At 39.1% G+C, this 21,097-nt stretch overlaps 1 protein-coding gene across 1 annotated transcript in view; it reads left to right on the forward strand.

Annotated features, from left to right (window-relative positions):
- The window catches only part of LOC139708575 (MAM and LDL-receptor class A domain-containing protein 1-like), a 130,925-nt gene that overhangs the window by 25,838 nt on the left and 83,990 nt on the right, over window positions 1-21,097 (forward strand). The window contains exons 7-14 of the mRNA XM_071620513.1: window positions 3,719-3,914; window positions 5,420-5,557; window positions 6,259-6,530; window positions 6,755-6,836; window positions 7,691-7,861; window positions 17,342-17,455; window positions 18,101-18,235; window positions 19,423-19,688. Of these exons, the coding sequence (XP_071476614.1) occupies window positions 3,719-3,914; window positions 5,420-5,557; window positions 6,259-6,530; window positions 6,755-6,836; window positions 7,691-7,861; window positions 17,342-17,455; window positions 18,101-18,235; window positions 19,423-19,688 (1,374 nt within the window). The remainder of the gene's footprint in view (window positions 1-3,718; window positions 3,915-5,419; window positions 5,558-6,258; window positions 6,531-6,754; window positions 6,837-7,690; window positions 7,862-17,341; window positions 17,456-18,100; window positions 18,236-19,422; window positions 19,689-21,097) is intronic.

The following is a 21,097-nucleotide window of genomic DNA, read 5'->3' on the forward strand; positions in this document are numbered from 1 at the left end:
TCTTTATATCTTCATGTACTTAACTTTTCGGCTATAAAGAAATTTCGATGTAACGATGGAAAACTGCCGCACCCGAGGACTCCGTTGAAACGGGAGTCGCCTGTACTATATTTCTGTGTTTCTACGCTGCCTTCACATCCAAAGTGCCGTAGTAGCCCAAGAGTATTAGTTTTAACCTGGACATTTTTGGTAACAAGCTGATTTTTTTTCAGGATATGTCCAGAAAAATGTCTAGAATAACATACTAAAAAACCTCATAAATCCTCTTTTGGCGTTTTCCGCAATCCAAGATGGCGTCAAAAATGGTCGCCATTTCCAGAAATTCTCATAACTTTTCAACCAGGTGACCCAAATAGGAAATTTAAATGATTAGATATGTGTATTGAAGCATGAAGAACTCAATAAAACACACATTAAGAGATGTTGATGCACGCAAGTACCGTAATCCAAGATGGCGTCCAAAATGACCGCCATTTCCTGAAATTCTTATATCTTTTTAGCCAGGTAACCTAAATCAAAATTTAAATGTCTAAATATATGTGTTGAAGGATGAAGAACTCAATGAAATACATATGTAGAGTTGTTGAAGCACAGAAGTACCGTAAGCCAAGATGGAGTCCAAAATGGCCGCCATTTCCTGATTTTTTTTTCTCATAATTTTGCAAGTAGATTCCAACTGCACACACTTGGAATGTCGAAACATACGTTTTGAGTCACAAGGAACTAAATAAAATACTTATACAGAGATATTGAAACACAAATAAAGCACTTAAGCACTTTCAGAAATCCAAAATGGTATCAAAAATGACTGCCATTTCCTGTTTTTCTCATAACCCTGAAACTAGGTAACCGCGATACGCACTTAAATGTATGAATATATATTTTGAGACATAAGGAACCCAACGCACGTAAGTACAAATAAAACCACGTGAATTCTTCGCAAAAACCAAATGTTGCCCAAAATGGCCGCCGTTTGTTTATAAAAAATTGCTGTTTTTAAGTCTGTTTCAAAGACAAAGCAATTCAACATAATGTTCGAGATTCAACAACTCAGTAGATCCAGTGGAATCTTTCCCTTAAATGTGCACAACACGGGTATAGGTTGGGTTGGATACATCCCCCCCCCCCCGGGGGGGGGGGGGAGGAGGTGGCATGCTCAATCATTATTTTCCAAATATTCAATCTGAAGTATTTGCACTTTGTCATTGAATTGCAATCATAAAAATGCTAAACGTCCCTCGCTCTGCTCTTTTCCACAGACTTTGTACAGTTTTGAGATTAACACATTTCCAAATATGTCATCAAAACGTGTGCACTACATCTTTAATACAAAATGCAAAAGTTAGTTCCCTCATATTGGAGGGTAATTTGCCCTTCCTAATCCTTCCACCGCTCACTTCCCCCAATATGAATTAAATACCCCTTTAACAACTCCCAAATATTCCATCAAATGTGTGCAAATGATTTATAATTATTTTCATTTCAATTCAAGTGTAAAAGCTCCCTCGTGCTGGAGGGGATGGGAATACTTGAGACTATGAATTATCTATTCTTTGAGGATGGACAATCAATATAACACCAAGGGTGCACTAGGCAGGCTAATGACGATCATAGAAATACAAAACTCCCTCCAGTCAAAAGTAATGCCCCCACATCCTCTACTAGCTCATTGTCTTGAATATACTTGTCTTTATTCTACTTACACTTTTTGATAGAAACATAAATCTAGTTTTGTGCACCATAAAATCCGTAACTTGAAAAAAAAAAATCTCTATTTTGTGGGAGGTCTCATCACCTCATACGCCTCCCCCGCATATTTCCATAAATACATATTTTCTTACTTTTAGGACAAAAACAAATCTCAGATATTTCACCAAAAGGGTGCGCTAAATCTCTGAATTTTAAATTGGAAAATGCCAAAATCTCCATCGTATGGGAAGGAGTGTTCTCCTCACATACTTTCCCCTCCCAGATACTTTCCTGAATATATATTTTTCCTAACGTTTTCAAATAGAAAACAAATATCGGATATTTCACCAAAATGGATGCAACAGATCTGTGAATTTCATGTCTGAAAATACGAAATTTTTCCTCGTGTGGGAGCGGGCAACCCTATGACCACACTTCCATGACTATATATTTGTTTTGTTCTTTTTTTTGATGGAAACAAAAATCTGATATTTAACCAATATGGTGTATCAGATGTCTGAATATCAAGTCTGAAAATGCAAAATCTCCCTCATGTTGGGGGGAGGGGGAAGGGGATCCCTCTTCCACACCCTCCCATATATTGCCTATTTCCCTGAATACAATGTACTACTTTAAACATTTCCTACTCTTCGATGGAAATAATTCAATATCTTACCAAACGTTTGCACTGTATGTTTCACTTTCGAGTAAAACAAAAAAGAAAAGATCTCTCTTGTAGGAAAGGAGTATCCGTCCTCCATGTACCAATAACTATGAGTGCCATATTCTCTGATTTCTTTTATATAATTTAACCTAATCCACTCGAAACAAATAAGTTAATTTAGACACATGTTTAGGTGGAGCAATATACTGCACCAAAGAAATTCACTGTCATGTGATGAATTACATATTGTTTTGCAGCACATGTAGATACTAATTTTGAACATTTATATCTGGATAACAGATATCATAAAGAATTTTTATTACTTCTCACATGATAACTGACATTTTCATTTAGAACTCACCTCATGGTAGACATCAAATATATTGGTAATAAAAAGGGGCTAGCACTAAATTTTCATCTCATGTGCTTAAGGTGACGAGAATGTACAGTGTCGGGGCGATTGGTAACGGGCTGTAACCTGGATGAAAAGCTACAAGAATTTCTGAAAATGGCGGCAATTTTTGGACGCCACCTTGGATTACGGTACCTGTGCGCGTCGACATCTCTTAATATGTATTTCATTGAGTTGTTCATCCTTCTAAACATATATTTAGACATTTAAATTTTGTATTTCGTTCACCTGGCTGAAAAGATATAAGAATTTCAGAAAATGGCGGCCACTATGGACGCCATCTTAGATTTCGGTACTTGCGTGCATCTATACATATCTTGATATGTGTTTTATTGAGTTCTTCATGCTTTAGAACATAAATTTAGACATTTAAATTTGTTTTGGGGTTCTCTAGTTGAAAAGTTATAAGAATTTCTGGAAATGGCGGCCATTTTGGGCGCCATCGTGGATTGCGGAAAACGCTCAAAGAGGATATACGAGGACTTTTAGTATGCTATTCTAGACATTTTTCTGGACCTATCCTGAAAAAATCAGCTTGTTACCAAAAATGTCCAGGCTTAGGCCTTTTTTGACCTAATGTTCTTGGACTATAGGCCCTGTAGGCAATTGAGTCTCTCAACTTGTTTGTCCGATAATCTCTTTGTTGTTGTTGTGCTTATTTCACTCAGAGCAAAATGTGATATGACTATATCATCCGACTCAAAGATCGGAGGGCGAATTCCTACTGTGACATTTTTAAGATTTTGACTATTTTAAAGACAATTAGATAAAAAAGCATGTATCTTTATCAAACCTTTTATCGAAACAGGGCATATATATATATATATATATACATATATATATATTTATATAATTTTTTTTTCTAAATATTGGACAGGTTTCCGGAGTAGCATTTTGAGGTATATCAGTTCGATATTCTTGTTTTTGTTGCTTTACTTTGTTCCCACTTTCAGATTGACAAAGAATTAGACCAATCGTTGTGGAGCCTTGGAGGTCGCAACCTGGGTGACCGTTGGTTCTACGCAGAGGTCAATGTTTCCAGATATGAAAATTATTCACTGACCTTTGAAGGTGTGGTAGGTGATGGACCACAAGGTGACCTTGCCATAGATGAGGTGGACTACAGGCTAGGATACTGTCAAGGAGCTGGTGAGATCTCTGTTGATAAGGTGTAGGAGAAATATAAAGAGACATAGCCGAGCCTTTTTTTTTTTATTTCAGTAGAACTTGAAATACACAAGCTCATGTTTGGCCAAAGTGTCTACAGCCTATTCGACATGATTCTCTATATGCTCAGTAAAAGTGCTCTAAATATATGTTATGAACATGCATATCAATATACGCATGCGCTGAAGGAGCCCACGTGGTGGAAGCTTCCAGAGTCTGGAGAGTGTTTGGAACAGACATGGCACTCGAGACCGAGAAATGAAGATTCAGTAAGTTGCTGTTTCTCAAAGTTTGGTGGTCATACGGCCTCTTTGTTTGGTGTCATCGAATGACGTGTGATGGCCCTGCGATCACCACCATCTTTTCCTCGGGGCCGTAATATGTAGTTGGGAAATATAAGATTACCTTATGATGAAATGTTAAATTCTGTTGTTTTTCGAAGCTCAAGTTTACACACATACAAAAGTGTATACACAATAGTGTGCCATAAGCGCACACAAATAAGGTAGGATTATAGCATAAGGGGAAATGATTTTTTAATGATCAGCCGTAACAACGCCTTTGTCTCATGTACCAGCTCTAGGGTAATGATTATAAACAGCGTAATGCAATGTAAACAAGCCCTTGATATATCAGTTGTTCTCCATTTATAATATATACCATGTGAATCATATTTTCCTTATAGAATTTCTTAGAATATGATGAAGACGGATATCCGCATGAAGCAAATAAGAAATTTTCGTTGATTCTTTAACTCTCATGATACCCGACGTCTCCTTTCATAACAGCTACAGCAAAGTGGGTAGCTATCGAAAATGTTCTATTCATTCCAATGCTGATAAATGGCAATATTTAACATATCATATAATTTTTCTCGTTTTGCTGGCTGAGATAATCATCACTAATGGTGCATATATCACCATTGATCACACCGCGATACTAATGTCACACATATGCAGACCCTATTATTTGAACATATTTATGTGTTCAAATCTAAAATTAAGATTTATCATAAATTTATTATAAATTATTTTGCTAGATCCAAGAGGATGCAAGACTGCGTGGAAAACGTTTGATATTACGATGTCACAAAGACTTTTTCTCTTTTTATAGTAAATATCGCCTTATCCGACTCAAGACAGTCGCATATAGTCACTTCTTTTTAACATAGAACAATATCACTTCAAACGCATCTCAGTTTCTGTATAATTCAAGATTATTTTACACAAAATAAAAGATATTGATAAGATGTTTGAGGTGTAACTCACATTTTTTTCTAACACCGGCAACACTCTAAATCACCGCAGCTATACTTCTTTTTATAATGCATTCTAGATGGAACAAAAGCAGTGCAAATGTACTTTCTCAAAATTGTTACGCAGAAAATATGCTTTACGAATACTCAAACACACGCACACATTGAGCCTCATGGTAAGCTAAATCTGTTTCTTTTCTATTACAATGGGATAATCACGTTATGTTCTTAGGATCGTGTGACTTTGAGAATGGACTTTGTTCGTGGATGAATATTGGAGGGGATGAGTTTGATTGGTCACGTCATAGAGGAAGCACCTCGACGGGTACGACAGGTCCTAATGTCGACCACACCACAGGCACCAGCAGTGGTGAGTAAAAACAGAGTTTGTAAAGAAGTAAGGCTTCTATTTCTATTAAGCAAATTATATCTCACAAGTCATGTTGTCTTTTTTGGGGCGAATTTTCACATGTTTAATCTAATTTTTCAAATCTTATGTACGGCTTCACTGAATCAAGTAAGCTTAAATCCCACTAATACTTCGTGAAGTGAATCATGATGTGATCATTACATGTTGTGTGTAATCATACCGTCCCCAGGAGCCTCTAGTAAGGGGCAAAACACAGTGTCCATCGGATAGGACATTGAATGGAGGACCCGTGTGTGAGAGAGTCACAACTCATGCACGTAAAAATATCCCGCTTCATTTATTCATCGCAAAGAGCTGGGCGTTTAACCCGGTGTAGTGGTCCCGCCTAACATCCGCCTGGACCCCGTGGAAGACCAGCTATTGCAGCTAAATATGGGCTATCCAGCCATCTTTTCAGATGGAAATGAAACAAACTTAAAAAAAAACAAACTATGCTTACTTTCTTTTTTTTTTTTTCTTGCACGCTTGTATCTCCTATGCTAACACCGGGAACTGATGGGAACACTGGGAACAAGGCACTCTATTCCATCAAACTAAGACTAATTGATGTCAAGAGTGACAAAGATAAACCATGAGACATGACTCCCTCAAAAAGATGGTTGAACGAGGCTTGATTCAGACTCTCATTGTCTTCCTGACAGGGCACTATATGTACACAGAGGAGACGGGCAAGGCCATAGGTGAGCGGGCGATACTCTACCTCGATGAGCCTTTGCGTAGTGGTCAACAGTGCCTCAGATTTTGGTACCACATGCTCGGTGTGGGGCACGGCGAACTGATAGTTTTTGCATCCAACACTAGCTCCTTGATGATGGATGACCACTATGTGTGGTCACTGGCTGGACCACAGAACCCTGACCAGGACACATGGTTACTTGGTCAAGTTCCCATGAACTTTGACCTCACATATGCCGTGAGTAGAAATGCATGAAAATAGAATGTGGACGTTAACGTTATTGTCGAAATATCTTTGTTAGTAAACAATTTTTGAAAAGAAATTAATCCTTAATCCCGAATTCTGAATTGCAGACTCTAATTTTGTTGAAAATAGAATGATTATATAGAAACATTTTATATCACAAAAAAAATGTGATTTATTGCTGATGTTTGATGGCACAGCATTCTGTCTCTCCGTAGGTGTACTTTGTTGGTATCATTGGGTCAGGGAGCTCGGACACAGCACTAGACGACATCTCCTTTCAGAGTGGCCACTGTGATGGTGAGAACATGAACACGTAGACACAAGACAATCTGAATGAAAACAAAAGCACGAATTAATGCCTACATTATAATAATTTGTACCGATGCCAGAAATTTATGATACCCTGCACTTACCACCATGTGGTGACATTTATGAAAAAAAAAAACTTAGTCAAAGGCTCACGGCTGCCACAAACATATCGTGAAAATTGTGGGGAAACTTATAATCATAATCAGGAATAATCAGGACTAACGCAGTGCCATATTGCGTTAGTCCTGATTATTCCTGAGACTAACATATTCTATTACCTGAGACTAACATATCATATTATGATATGCTAGTCTCCGGAACTGAATAGTAGGTAGAGAATAACATATGAAACACACACGCACACACATTTTCTATTTGAATAAATAACTGATAAGATAGCTGAAACTTAGACAGAAAAATCCGTCCGTGCGAAGGAATTTTCATCATTTTTTAAAATACTTTTACGGCTCTCCTCGTTTTTGTGGTACACTGGTTATAGAAGTTCCCTTTAAGATGAAATGGTAGAATGTTTATCTGCAGGATAGTCCTCCTTTTTTATTTCTTTTCGGACAAAAAAAAAGTGGGGTTTATGCATGCTCTATCTGCAAGATAGTCCCACATATAATTATCGCATTGTAATATTTGTGAAAATAAATTACAAAATACGTATTTTCTCTCGGCTTGCTTCTTACTCTCTAAGCGTTTTATTAATATTTGTTTTTGTCTTACATTTTGGCGAAACTACAGTTTCAAAATACTTTCGAGTGTTTTCAAGATAAACTATCAACACATGTAATGTATGCATACATGACTAGAATAACCATACACTTTCTATTCCCCAGTCGTACCATCAGAAGCTGCCCCTGGGAGCGATGTTTTGCCCCTGTCATGTGACTTTGACGCTGACAGGTGCTTCTGGCGTGAATCCCTGGATGATGACTTTAACTGGATAAGACGAACGGGTCCAACTATTTCTGCAGGGACTGGTCCTGATACTGACCACTCGGGTACTGGTGGGTATGAAGCAGAGGATCTCCTTCTTTAGCTACCCAACAAATTTGAGAGATACGAAATTACCAATACCCTTGACTCTCCTCTTTTTTTTCAGGTATTGCATCCTAAAGTATAATTAAATCATGACAATATGTGTACTCACACAGATATATACCTATAAAAACTTAGATACATCTTCTTTGTATAGCCCGATGTGCGTGTTTGATACCATTTGCTGACTATTGCTAGTCACCTGGGGTGAATCGCGAGGGGTTGGCATCATTCACCCATCTTCTGGTGTAGGTCACTGTCCGATCCAATTAGTGTCCTGCTCTTTGTGATGAAAGCAGGATCATTTGGGTGCACGACACCCACAAGTCATACAGCCCACAAGTCATACAGCTCACAAGTCATACAGCCCACAAGTCATACAGCTCACAAGTCATACAGCCCACAAGTCATACAGCTCACAAGTCATACAGCCCACGAGTTATACAGCCCACTAGATATACAGTACGCGAGTTCGACATCAAGTAAAATAAGCCCACGAATTATACAGCCCATGCGTTCGACATTACGAACTTTGCCTAGATGTCGGTCTCGTGGGCTTTCTTTGTGTAGTGTCGGTCTCAGGAGCCTTTTCTGTGTAGTGTCGAACTCATGGACTGTACGGCTCCTGAGCCATATAACTCGTGGGCTGTATGACTCCTGAGCCGTATAGCTCGTGGACGGTATCACTCATGAACCTATTTTTGATGTCGATCTCGTGGGATGACCCCGGGTCATTTTCGTGCGTTATGATTTCTTCACACGTGTACGGCAATATGATGTCCTTTCTAAGGGACACGCCGGGGAAAGATTGTTTTGCCTCAAGGCCCGAATTCACGAAGATGGTACAATAATTGGAAACTATGGTTTGAACCATGGACAATGTGTATGCAGCGCCAAGTTTCGCAAAGCGTATTTCGTTACAAAATCAGTCATTTCGTTTTTTCGCCGACGAAATTATGTATACATAGGATATCCTAAAGGATAGAATACTGTTAAGCTCTGCTATTCTCTGAAGGCGGGCGTAAGAACATCATGCAATATGCCAAAATTGATACAATCACATTTCTGCTTCGTCCATTTTTTTTTGTACAGGCCATCCCCCTCCTCCATTTCGGGGGCCCGGGATTTACGCCCATGTCTTGAAATCACAAGTACGTAGTCCTAGATCGGAGATAATCACAGAGCATTTAAGAAAGGTAGAAGTTACATTAAGCCACAGAAATTCTGAATTATCATAGGCAGAGTATCGGTACCCAGCACCTCTGCTTTGAGAGCTACGTCACTTTTGGCTCTGAAGTCCTGTGTTACCTGCTAACCTGTAATATTAGTAGAGATGAGGCCTGGGAGACATATTGCTTGCGGATATTTATTCGCCTATATTGGTGACCAACTCCATTCTCATGTCTGCTGACATTGCTACATCAAAGTAACAGCAGCTTTACAATTTGAACCCTCTCCACTAATCTGGTCAATCGGTATACATACACACATTTAAGCAACCATACAATACATGATATCTATACCAGAATATAGAGTACATTCATGACAATGGTTTTATCATGGTTTCATGGTAATAATCCATAGCCCACCTGCCATCTCCTTGTGGGGTTTGGTTTCATCACCATACTCTTCACATCACATGCATGTACACACTTCCCCCACAATGATGGAGTTACTGTTGTGCGGAACGTAGAACATGTACATGAGAGACTGGTAAGAGTCCCCGGTGGCTACATAGCGCAAGGTGATGGCAAGCTTGAGTGCAACCTAAAGGCTTCCGCCACCAGGTGTCATACTTGCGCAGATGCGGAGTGAGACGGTCCCGCATCTCAGCAAAGAGTTCTGAACTCACGCGAAGAAAGTTTTTAAAGGACACGACAAGCCTTGACATATCCAGCAGTTGACTATTGGCACCATGCTCCGGTCGTAGAGTGAGCCAGTTCCGAAGCCACACCGTCCGAGGTTTCCGATGGTTGGTGACGTCAAGGTACTGTGCAGGTAGGCCGTCCTCAATTTATTTTATTTATTTACTTATTTATTTTATTTATTCATTCTCCGCTCATAGGATGGATTGCCCTGGGGGGTGTTTCATAAAGCTGTTCGTAAAGTTACGAACGACTTACGAGCGACTGGTGATCAGTTCTTGTGCTGAATTATAGAAATTCTGATAAGTATAGCACATCAGAACTGATCACCAGTCGCTCGTAAGTTGTTCGTAACTTTACGAACAGCTTTATGAAACGGGACCCAGGTCAGCTAAAAGCTGGTTTTCACAGGGGTCCAACCAAAATACAAAACATGCCATCAGTACAAACAACAAATCAATCAATAATATACAACTGAAATTACATAAAAAGCCAGAATGGCATAAGCTATACAATTTAACTAAGGAAAAAAAAAAAAACCTACATACTAAGATATTAGAAACAATATAATATAATCAACATCAAAAATCGGGGAATGGGGGTGGGGGATGGGTGAGAAAAATCGTTCTCGTACAATCTCAAATAATCTACTAATTTCGTTGACTCATTATCCTGCAAAAATAAGTATGTCGGGGCTGTGATTTACGTAGCGTTTGAATGCTTCAATTGATACAATCGTTGAAGAGGGATAATTAAGCTCATTCCAAAGTTTGGCCCCTCGATAAGATAGGGACCGTTTACCATAGTTTGTCTTCGGTTGAATGAGTTTCAATTTGGATGGGCCGGACCTTGTGCTATAAGCAGTCTGTCGAAAACAAAACATTTGATTTAAATAGGGAGGGCATAATTCATGTAATGAACGGTACATTGTACATGCTAGTTGTTTAGCCCATCTTACATTTAGCCGATCTAATTTCAATGTATCATATAAATTATCACAAGGATGCATATAATCAACATTCATAACAATACGAAGTGATCTATTTTGTAGTATTTGTAATTGCGAAAGGTAAGATTTGGAGGCATTCTCCCAAACCGGACTACAATAATCAAAGTAACATCGCAAAACTGATTTATAGAATAATAAGGCAGTATCATTACTAATATACGGCCGCAATCTCGTAAGAAGATACATACATTTAATAACTTTCTTCTTAACATGATCGACCAGATTATGCCATAAAAGTTTTTGGTCAATAACGACCCCTAAATACTTACAAGCTTCAACCTTTCTAATTTCACTGTCATCTAGGGTCTGCTAGTGCCAAGTAGATCTTCACCAATTCACATCTGTCCATGGCGATGTTCAGAAGGGAACACATGAGATATTGAGGGAGACTATTGAATTTATAGTGGTCCAGCTGGCTGCAAGGCAGGACAGATGGTTGTAAGTTCCCATATGAGTGGAAAACGAAAAACGTCAAAGGACACAACTGGACGCAAATGAACGCAAATGGAGGGGAGGTAATTTTTTCTGCGGATGGTCTGTGTCCAAGCTACGGATAGTTACCGTTCAGTTACGGATAGTTACGTTTAGATACGGTTACTTTCATCAGTCTGCATCCATGGAGTCCCTCTGTGAAATTTTGAACATTTCAAAATTTTGCAGGCATTGCGTCGTCATTTTGCGTTTCATTACGGATTAGTTACGGACAGTTACGTCTACATACGACCCTGCAGATGCCTGCGTCCATTCATCCGTATCTATCCGCTACAGACGTAACCCATCGTAAGGCTCTGTGGGACTGGGGCTTTAGCGACTACTAGTACAATGTAGTCTTTCCCCTGTAAAATGTTCCTGCGTACTTCCATGCTCGCCATCTCCCCTAAATCTTGAAAACAGATGACGTCTCTGTCCCCATTCATATTGCTATTGGCTCCTCACTTTGAAAAATGTTCCACCGGCCCTGTAATTGGGTAATTGGGGTAAGTTGTTACATCTCAATAATGTTCAACAGATGGCCCAAGTTGTTACAGAGTAACAAAGGTTCTAGTACTTATCTTAATAACCTACACAAGTGTGCTCAATAAATGTTCAAACATTAGACGGCGCTACTCCCACAGAAAGACACCAAAGAAATAATTCTTTCACCCACTTTAATACCTATAATCAATTGAAGATTGACGGTTTTGATGAATTAAAGGAATATTGATTTTTTTTTCAATTAAAAATTTTGCTGAGAGAGATACGAGAAAATGTCTTTTTTTTTTTCGTTTCACCTAACTTCTCCATAGGGTATTCAGGGATGATCAAATTTCACACGCAGAAACCGTTTGATATCCTATGTGACATAGCTTAAAACGCCGTCTACGGTCTCTTGTTTAGATTTTAAGAAATTAATCATGTAACAACTTTCCCGTATAACGACTAGACATGGTCTCCCCTAAATAGTGTGTTTTGTTATTTCATTTACATTTTCATATTCATTTCATTTATTTTTCTGGACGTTACAATTAATCAACAAATCACTTTCGAAAAACATTCACATTGATCCATTATTAATCATAGTTTACTTTGCACATGAGAGACAAGGAAATCACAGTAAGAGAAAACAGAGGTATAATAAAAGGGGAAAATAAAGTACAATATAACAGGATTCCTAGTATTGATATTTGGGGCCTCGTTAAACACACAAAGAAATGAATAAACAGTTTGTAACAAACTATCGACTTAGTGTAGCAAAAAAGGCTGCTGAAAACTGCTTATCCAATAGTGGCGAAACAACGGAGTAAAAATAGAGTCAAAAGGGGCCTGAGCTTTCGATCCTAGCAGGATCTTTGCCAGAGGCAAAATGACAAACAGGCAGGGACAGCATTCACATATAAGGACTTCACACAACAAGAACAGTCAGGGACGGGCTAGGTACACAGAACAAAGAAAATAAAAGGGGGAGGATTGGACGTCACTGGCAAGGAGCCCAACAGGTAAAGGGAGGGTGATTATAGGAGGGTGGACAGACAAAAGGCAGAGGAGGGTCAGTGATGATCCATGACCATGGGGGAGGGGGGGCAACTTTTGAAGGATAAGGATGAATAGGAAGGCAACATCAAACAAGATGAGGAACAGCAGAGAAATAAAGAAAGGAAAATAGTGAAATAGCAACATCAAGAGTGGGGGGGGGGGGAGCTGAGCAAGCAGCGAGCCCTAACCTGATGTACCAAGAAGAGGCAAGAAAATAAAAAATTAGTGTCAACCAAAAAATGCAAGTTATCAAACATATCAAAGTGCATATTGATAATAATAGTCATAATTATGATAACAATAAAGATAATATTGATGATAATAATGGTACAGATAATAATAATACAAAATTATGAAAAGGAGATCCTTTGTCCCCCTACCTCTTTTTGTTAGTCAGTGAAATACTTGGTATCCTAATACGACACTCGGATTCTTTAGTTGGATTGCATATGAATGGGAAATCGCTTAAACTTTTGCAATATGCAGATGATACCCTTTTGACACTCAACGGTTCAACCAAGGATTTACAAAGTGCTCTTACAATACTTAATGAATTTGCAAATATGTCCAACCTCAAAATTAACGTAACTAAAACTCAAGTAATATGGATTGGGAAGAACAGAACTTTCAAAAAAGAGATTTTACACGAGTACAAATTAAACTGGATATCTGAAGGATATTTCAGGTACCTGGGCATTGATTTTTCAGTTAAATTATCTGAAATGGTTAATCACAATTATCAAGAAAAGGTTAAAGAGATAAAACGTCAGATAGCGATATGGCTGAAAAGAACATTGACTCCCTTAGGGAGAGTAACGATAGTAAAATCTTTATTGATACCCAAACTGAATTATTTGCTTTTATCTCTTCCAGAACCAAAATTAGAAATTATGAATGATGTTAACCGATCTTTTCATAAATCTATATGGCACGATGAACCTGATAAAATAAGTAGGAAACAAATGTGCCAATTATACAGTGATGGTGGGGTTAAAATGACAGATATTTTTATACATTCTAAATCACTCAGAATATCATGGATAAGAAGATTCTTTTGTTATCCAAGTAACGAAAATTTCATTTTACATATGTTCCAATCATTCTTGCCTCCATCATACACACCTCTCCACTTATTCATGGGGGCTGAACATTACAAAGAATTAGCTATTTCAATGCGCAACCCATTTTGGAAAGAGATATTATTAGCCTTTTCAGATTTAACTCAGTCCATTGTAGATAATATCGCATGTCAACCCCTTTGGAACAATCCTAGAATACAAGTTAATAATAATGTAATTTATTATAAGTCATGGTGTGCTAAGGGGGTACATTTGTTAATGATGTTCTAGAAACAGATGGAAAAATTCTTTCATATTTTGATTTTCAACGTAAATACAATGTACAAGTAAACTTTCTTCAATATTATGGTTTGTGTAATGCTATTCGATTTGGTTATAATAAAAATGTCATACCTAAGATTATGGAACCTACATGTATTATCCCTGAAACATTGTTTTTAATACTGAAAGTGAAAAAAGGTTGTGCACATATCTACCAGGCTTTCTTGAAACATAAGACAAAGGAATGTAAAAGTCTTATAAAATGGAAACAGGAGTTTGATTTTGACAATATCATTTGGAGTTTTTATTACCAAATTCCCTTTTATTCAACTGTCGATGTAACATGAGATGGTTTCAGTTCAAGATGTTAAATAGAATTCTTTATATGAAAGACGCTTTATTGAGATTTAAATTAGTAACAGATAACTTATGTACTTTTTGTAATAACAGCGAAGAAACAATTATGCATATATTTTGTTCTTGTATATATTCAAACGAGATATGGTCGAAACTTGAGCTTTGGCTGTCCCGTAATGCTATTCATATTAAGCTTACAAATCAAAATAAATTATTTGGTTTTTATGGACGTAATAACAGTGCCCTCAATTGCATTATGATTATAGTAAGGAAAGAAATTTTTACAGCCAAATGCAAAAATTGTTTGCCAGTTTTTGAACAAATCATGTCAGCGATAAAAAGTTATTATGATATGGAAAAGTATATATGTAAAATCTGAAAGAAAAGAAATTTATGAAAAAGTGGTTACATTTTACTAAATGTTTCTGATTGTGTTTTCTTATGAAATGATTTGTCAGGTAATTTTCTGACACTTTGAAAAGAATTTGCAATTTATAATTGATTTTTGTAACTGTTTGCTGTTCTTATTGTATTTAGAATGGCCAAGAATATCATGTGTTAAATCTGCATGTACGTACATATCTCTTTTTGTATATATTTGTGTGTATGATATTATTCAATAAAGGAACCCTGTGGAAGGGAAAAAAGGGGAAAATACAAAACCACAGGGAGAGAGATATGCATATGTAGATATACATGTATGTATATGTTTACGTATATGTATGCACATACAAACACAAACAAATACAAGTGAGTGTATGCGGCTGTGAAGGTGGAAAAGTGCTGAGAAGAGGAAGGAATCAATCGGGAAAAAATCGTGCAATAGAAAAAAAGCAAAGAATGGGAAAATGTTAGTCATTTCCCTCCTGGATATTTAGGTCATGGGGTTGGATTGTGTGAAGTCGTTTCATCCAGAGCTTCTCTCTGCTGGTTCGGACTGTGTCTGGACGAGTGCCTAAAGATTCAATGCCCTGTAGTCATATCAGTGATGGAATGATTCAATTCAATTCAATTCAATTCAATCATAGTTTATTTCCAATCAACGAAAATCAAAAACATAGTGCAAAGTATATATGAAATGATATTGTTCAAACGTTTGCACAAGATTCATGTAGATGTAGTATACGAGATGAATTATAGAACATACATATACAATAATTAGGAGGAACAATGTATAATTATATATACTTCGTGGGCGAGCGGAAAATAGATTTGATGACTGGGAAGATTGAAATGGTGGCCCACTGGAGTATCGAGCTTGGCTGTGTTGACGGTAGATCTGTGTCCATAGAAGCGTATTTTGAGTGTTGTCTTGGTTTCCCAAACATTCTGGATCCTACAAATTCTGCAAGTGATGAGATGCACGGCATTAGTGGTGGTACAAATGATGTTGCCCTTGTTGTGGTGAAAGGGCCGGTAGACTTGATGGTGAAAGAGTCACTCTCATGGATGTGTATACTACAATGATGCAACTAATGGCTGAACATTTGAATGTACCATGCTGTAAGGGAGAAGAATTGACAGTGAGGGATGATACTTCAGCACGGACGATGAGATCCCTGAAGTTGTAGGGGCGTCGGTATGCCAGGATGGGAGTATTTGGAATGGCCTGTAAGAGACGATCAGATCTCGAGGTGTGAAGGATATGGTGATATGGTGGTTATAACGAAGGATATTGTGGAGAGGGGTAGATTGGAATGGAAAGGGGTCTCGAGGGATATTCTGTCAGTGATTGTCCTGCTTGTTGGTTTTCGGTTTGAGAACTCCGGATCAGATCTGGGGAGAGAACGAAGTTTGTTGATGGCTTGTTGAACTTTCCTGGTACCGTAGCCCCTGGCTACGAGATGTTTCTTCAGGTTCCTGGCATGGAAAGAAAACTCAGAATCCTCAGAGCAGATACGGCGAAGTCTGAGGGCTTGACTGTAAGGGATACTGGTTTTGCAGTGGCGGGGTGGCGGCTGGCTGAGTGAAGGTACTGATGGATATCTGTGGGATTAGTGTAGAGAGTGGTGGCGACATGGTTAGATTCCTTCCTAACGGTGACATCAAATAAGTTAGTCTCCTCTAGAGAGAAATCAGAAGTGAATTTGATGGTTCTGTGGAAAGAATTGATGTGGTCAATGAAAGCATGGAGGATTTCTTCCTCCCTGGTCCAGATGAAGAAAATGTCATCGATGTAGCGCCATCAAATCCATGGACGACAGGGGGCTGAATCTAACATCTGCTGCTCCAGCTTGATCATGAAGAGACAGGCGAAGGAGGGAGCCATCCTGGTACCCATTGCTGTTCCAGATACCTGAAGGTAGTGCTTATCCATGAATGTGAAGTTGTTTTTCGTCAGTACATGTAACATGAGGGATTTGATGTCAGATATGGGGGGGGGGGGTGGAATGGCCACTGCAAGCCAAAGTCTCACATGAGGCTAGGATACCTTCATCATGAGGAACATTTAAATTCAGGAACCAACTTGCCAAATTTATGCATAAAGCACACCTGGACTATGTCAACAACATCGTCGGAGGAAGTCTCTCAGAAAACTCCAAATCGTTCTGGTCATACATCAGATGATGTCGCTCAGAGTATATGGACATTTCATCAATACGCACAGCAACTAAACTTTGTGCTACGGCTAAAGACAAGGCTGAGAGCTTGAATGACTTCTTCCAATCTACGTTCACTCATGAAAACCTGCACCAAGTTCCATAGAAAGGTGCATCACCATATCCATCAATAGGTCACCTACATATCGACAGGACAGGAGTAGCAAAGCAACAACTCCAACTCGACCCTTCCAAGGCAAATGATCCAGACCAGATCCCTCCTCAGCTCCTAAATATTATTATTGCTCTCTCTTTTGTCTTCCAGCAGAGCTACAACTGTGGCAAAGTCCCACCCCAGTGGAGAAAGGCATTAGTTACCCCGTCTACAAATCAGGTGACCGGAGCGATCCTTCCAACTACCGCCCCATTTCACTCACCTGTATATGCTTTTAAGTCATGGAGCACATTATACTCAGTCACGTGTCGAAGCATCTAGCAAGAAAGGGCATCCTCACTGATGGTTAAAATGGCTTTCGCCAGGGGCTTTTTACAACCACCCAACTCTCCTCAGCAGTACATGATTGGTCGTCAGTCTTACAAAAACGCAGCCAGACTGATGTAGTCTTCTTGGACTTCCAGTATGCATTCGATCGTGTGCCACACCAACTCCTGCGTATGAAACTCCAGTACTATGGAATTTCAGGAGATTCTCTCAACTGGATCATGTCCTTTCTCAGTGAAAGGAAGCAAGCCGTAGTAATTGATGGTACGCAATCCTCATGGAGAGCTGTACCACCAGGAGTCCCCCAGGGATCTGTGATTGGCCAAACTCTCTTCTTATTGTTCATAAACGACATACAAGATGATATTCAATCCTCCATCCAGTTGTTTGCGGACGACTGTGTTGCCTACCATGAGGTTGTAACTGGTGATGACTACCATTTACTACAGCAAGATCTTCAACCATTATCGGCCTGGTCCCAAAACTGGCTCATGAATTTTAATGTGAAAAAATGTGGCATCCTCTCAATAACTCGCAAACGCACTCCCAGTATCTATCAGTACACACTTTCCAATCATGTAGTTCCCTGGGTCAACGATTACAAGTACCTAGGTGTGACAGTTACGGCTGACCTTCGGTGGAACAAGCACTGCCAGACCATCAGGCACAAGGCAAGCCAAACCCTGGGACTCATCCGCAGAACCTTGTCTCCATGTTGTAAAGAACTGAAGGCCTGAGCCTACACTAGTCCGCCCACAACTAGAGTACGCCTCTGCAGTGTGGAATGCATATACTGTTATTAACATCAATTTACTCGAGCAAGTACAAAAGTCTGCAGCCCGTTATGTCAAAGGCGATTACAGCCTAACAACATCTTCTACAGCCCTAGTATCAGCACTTGGTTGGGACAGCCTTCACTCAAGTCATTTCACGCCGCCGTCTTGCACAATGCACACTTTTTCACAAAATCCAACATCACCTTGTTGCCATGCCCTTTCCACCCGATATCATGCCAGCTAACTACATTGGAAGAAAAGATCACCAACTCAAACACACAATTCCTAGATCCACAATTGACTCCCACAAGTATTCACTCTCCCCAAGAACCATAAAACTATGGAATCGCCTGCCAGGGCCGGTAGTAACCACTGCCAACCTAACATTATTTCAAGGAGCTGCTTTACCCATCCTCAGAGCAATGCAGCCTCCTTTTGGATCTGCCATTGTGTAAGAGGATCGACGCTGTTTTTACTCGCACTGAGCACCCTTACTCACATTTTATTGCATGATATTGAGACACTTGTACATACATTGAATAACAACCCCTCACGACACACAGCTGAAAGGGATCACTGCCTCAAGGTATCAAGGTATCAAGGTATTGGTGTAGAGAAAAGAGTATACCGATGGTTGCAGTCTCAAATGAAAAATAATAACCAGCTCTTGGTCTTGATTCTGTCCAGACTGGAGACACTCCACACTTGAACATAATACAGTCCTCTAAATATCTAAAGAGATCATTTTCTTCCAAATGTTATCTTACTTAAACTACGGAAAACAACAAGTTATTTCACACAATCAAACATTAATGGTCATGTACACAGGTGATGCTGAGAGAAAAAAGAAGAAAGGGATAGCGATAATCGAAGATGGTGAGAGAGAACAGGAGAGAAAGAAATAGAAAGACTCCTCGTTCACTGTACGATTGGTAGGATATGCACTGTAATACAACACTACTGAAAGTGCATTTTTATATCTCCATTTGTTTCGATGTACAATGTACTTCTGTTGGATAAGATGATTGCCTGCCACGCATAGAGAATTTTTGAAAGATAGATTTACAATGTAAAAAAAAAAAACCACACTCAATATGTATGTCCATACTTGTTGTTATTGAAATGCAGGGTACTACCTTTATACCGAGGCGTCAAACAATTCACCGGGAGAGAATGCCCGTCTGTCTTCACCGAGGCAGTCCCAGGCTAACATGACTGACATGTGTGTCCAGTTCTTCTACCACATGAAGGGGAATAGCATGGGCACTTTGAATGTCTGGGTGATGGGAGGCAATGGAGAAGGCGTGGTCGTTTGGACGCAGGGTGGAAGTGACTTAGGGAACCAGTGGCAAGAAGCAAATATCAACATTTCGCCAGATCAGGAATCCTACAGGGTAAGGATTGTTTTACAGGCAGTCCTTGAGTTGGTGACAAACAAAGAGAAAAAAATAACCAGCTCAGGGTCTTGATTCTGTCCATACTGGAGATACTCCACACTTTAACATATAATACAGTCCTCTAAATAGGAAAAGAGATCCTCTTCTTCCAAGTGTTGGTGATATGTGTAAAACTTCTTGTGGACTCAATTTTATTAGAAATATTTATGATTTCTTAATGACATGTTTTTTTTTTAAGAATCTGATCACTGTTATTGATATTTCATCTTAACTATTGGATATCTTCTGAGTCATACAGACCAGGGTGTCTCAAGTTATTTGTTTTGTTATTTTTGTTTGTACACTGGAGGTGAAGAATTTTGAGAGAGTACTGTAGGTGTATAAATCTCATCAACATTTGTATTACTTTTGTAAATTGGGTTGAATACCTGTTCCCTTCAGTTTAAATCAGTGAAAACATAATCAGCAATCATGTATCCCTTTACATGGATAGCTTCTTTATTTGTGGTTTTTGATATCAAACATAGCAGAAGATGCATGCACAAGATTGTCATCACTTCATACATGGATGAACAATACACTGACCCTTGACCCGACAATGACCAGAATAAATGAGGAGCCCCTCCCCCCACCCCCACTTAAAAGAGTTCCATGATCCCTGAAGAACACAGAGTATTTTGACAGCGTCAGTCAATAATAGACAAAGAAAGCCTGCTGGTCCTAGGCTGCGTTTATCAACTTTCCCCTGTTTAAATGGCTTTCGATAGCCCTTTCGAAAGCCATTTCGAAAGCCCTTTCCATAGCCCTTTCGAGAGCCCTTTCCAAAGCCCTGACTGCCTGTACTATTAATGTGCCGCTTGTTTTCTAAGAAGGGACGGCGAAAAGCTATTACCATCATAAAGACATATCTTCCTTTGAGAGTGACGATTCATGATGCAATGCCACATGAATCAATTGTCTTCCTATCTGTGAGGCAGCTCTAGTTTAGCACATACCTCAAACATTTCTGAGTGGCAGCACGAGACTTTGGCTGCGTTTATCAACATTCCCCTGTTTAAACGGCTTTCGATAGCCCTTTCCATAGCCCTTTAGAAACGGCTTTCAAAGTAGTTGCGTTTATCAACTCTCTTCGCGAACACGATTTTTTAACTGGCCTGTCACTGCACAGCTGCATTGCGCTGTTCGACCCGAGGAGAAGTACAAGTACTGAAGTACAAGACTAGAAAGCCGTTCAAAACAACTTTGCGTTTATCAACTTCCAAAAGGCTTTTACAAACAGGTTTCTGAAAACCTGTTTAGGAAACCTGTTTGGATAGCCACAAATTTGGGGCTTTCGGAAAGGCTTTCCTAAAGGGCTTTCAAAACAGCTTTGCGTTTATCAACTCGTAAAAATTTCTTGAAAGCTG

Source organism: Diadema antillarum, unplaced genomic scaffold, assembly GCF_040938485.1.
Source record: "Diadema antillarum isolate AM-2024a unplaced genomic scaffold, OU_Dant_1.0 seq00001349_RagTag, whole genome shotgun sequence".
Taxonomy (NCBI): domain Eukaryota; kingdom Metazoa; phylum Echinodermata; class Echinoidea; order Diadematoida; family Diadematidae; genus Diadema; species Diadema antillarum.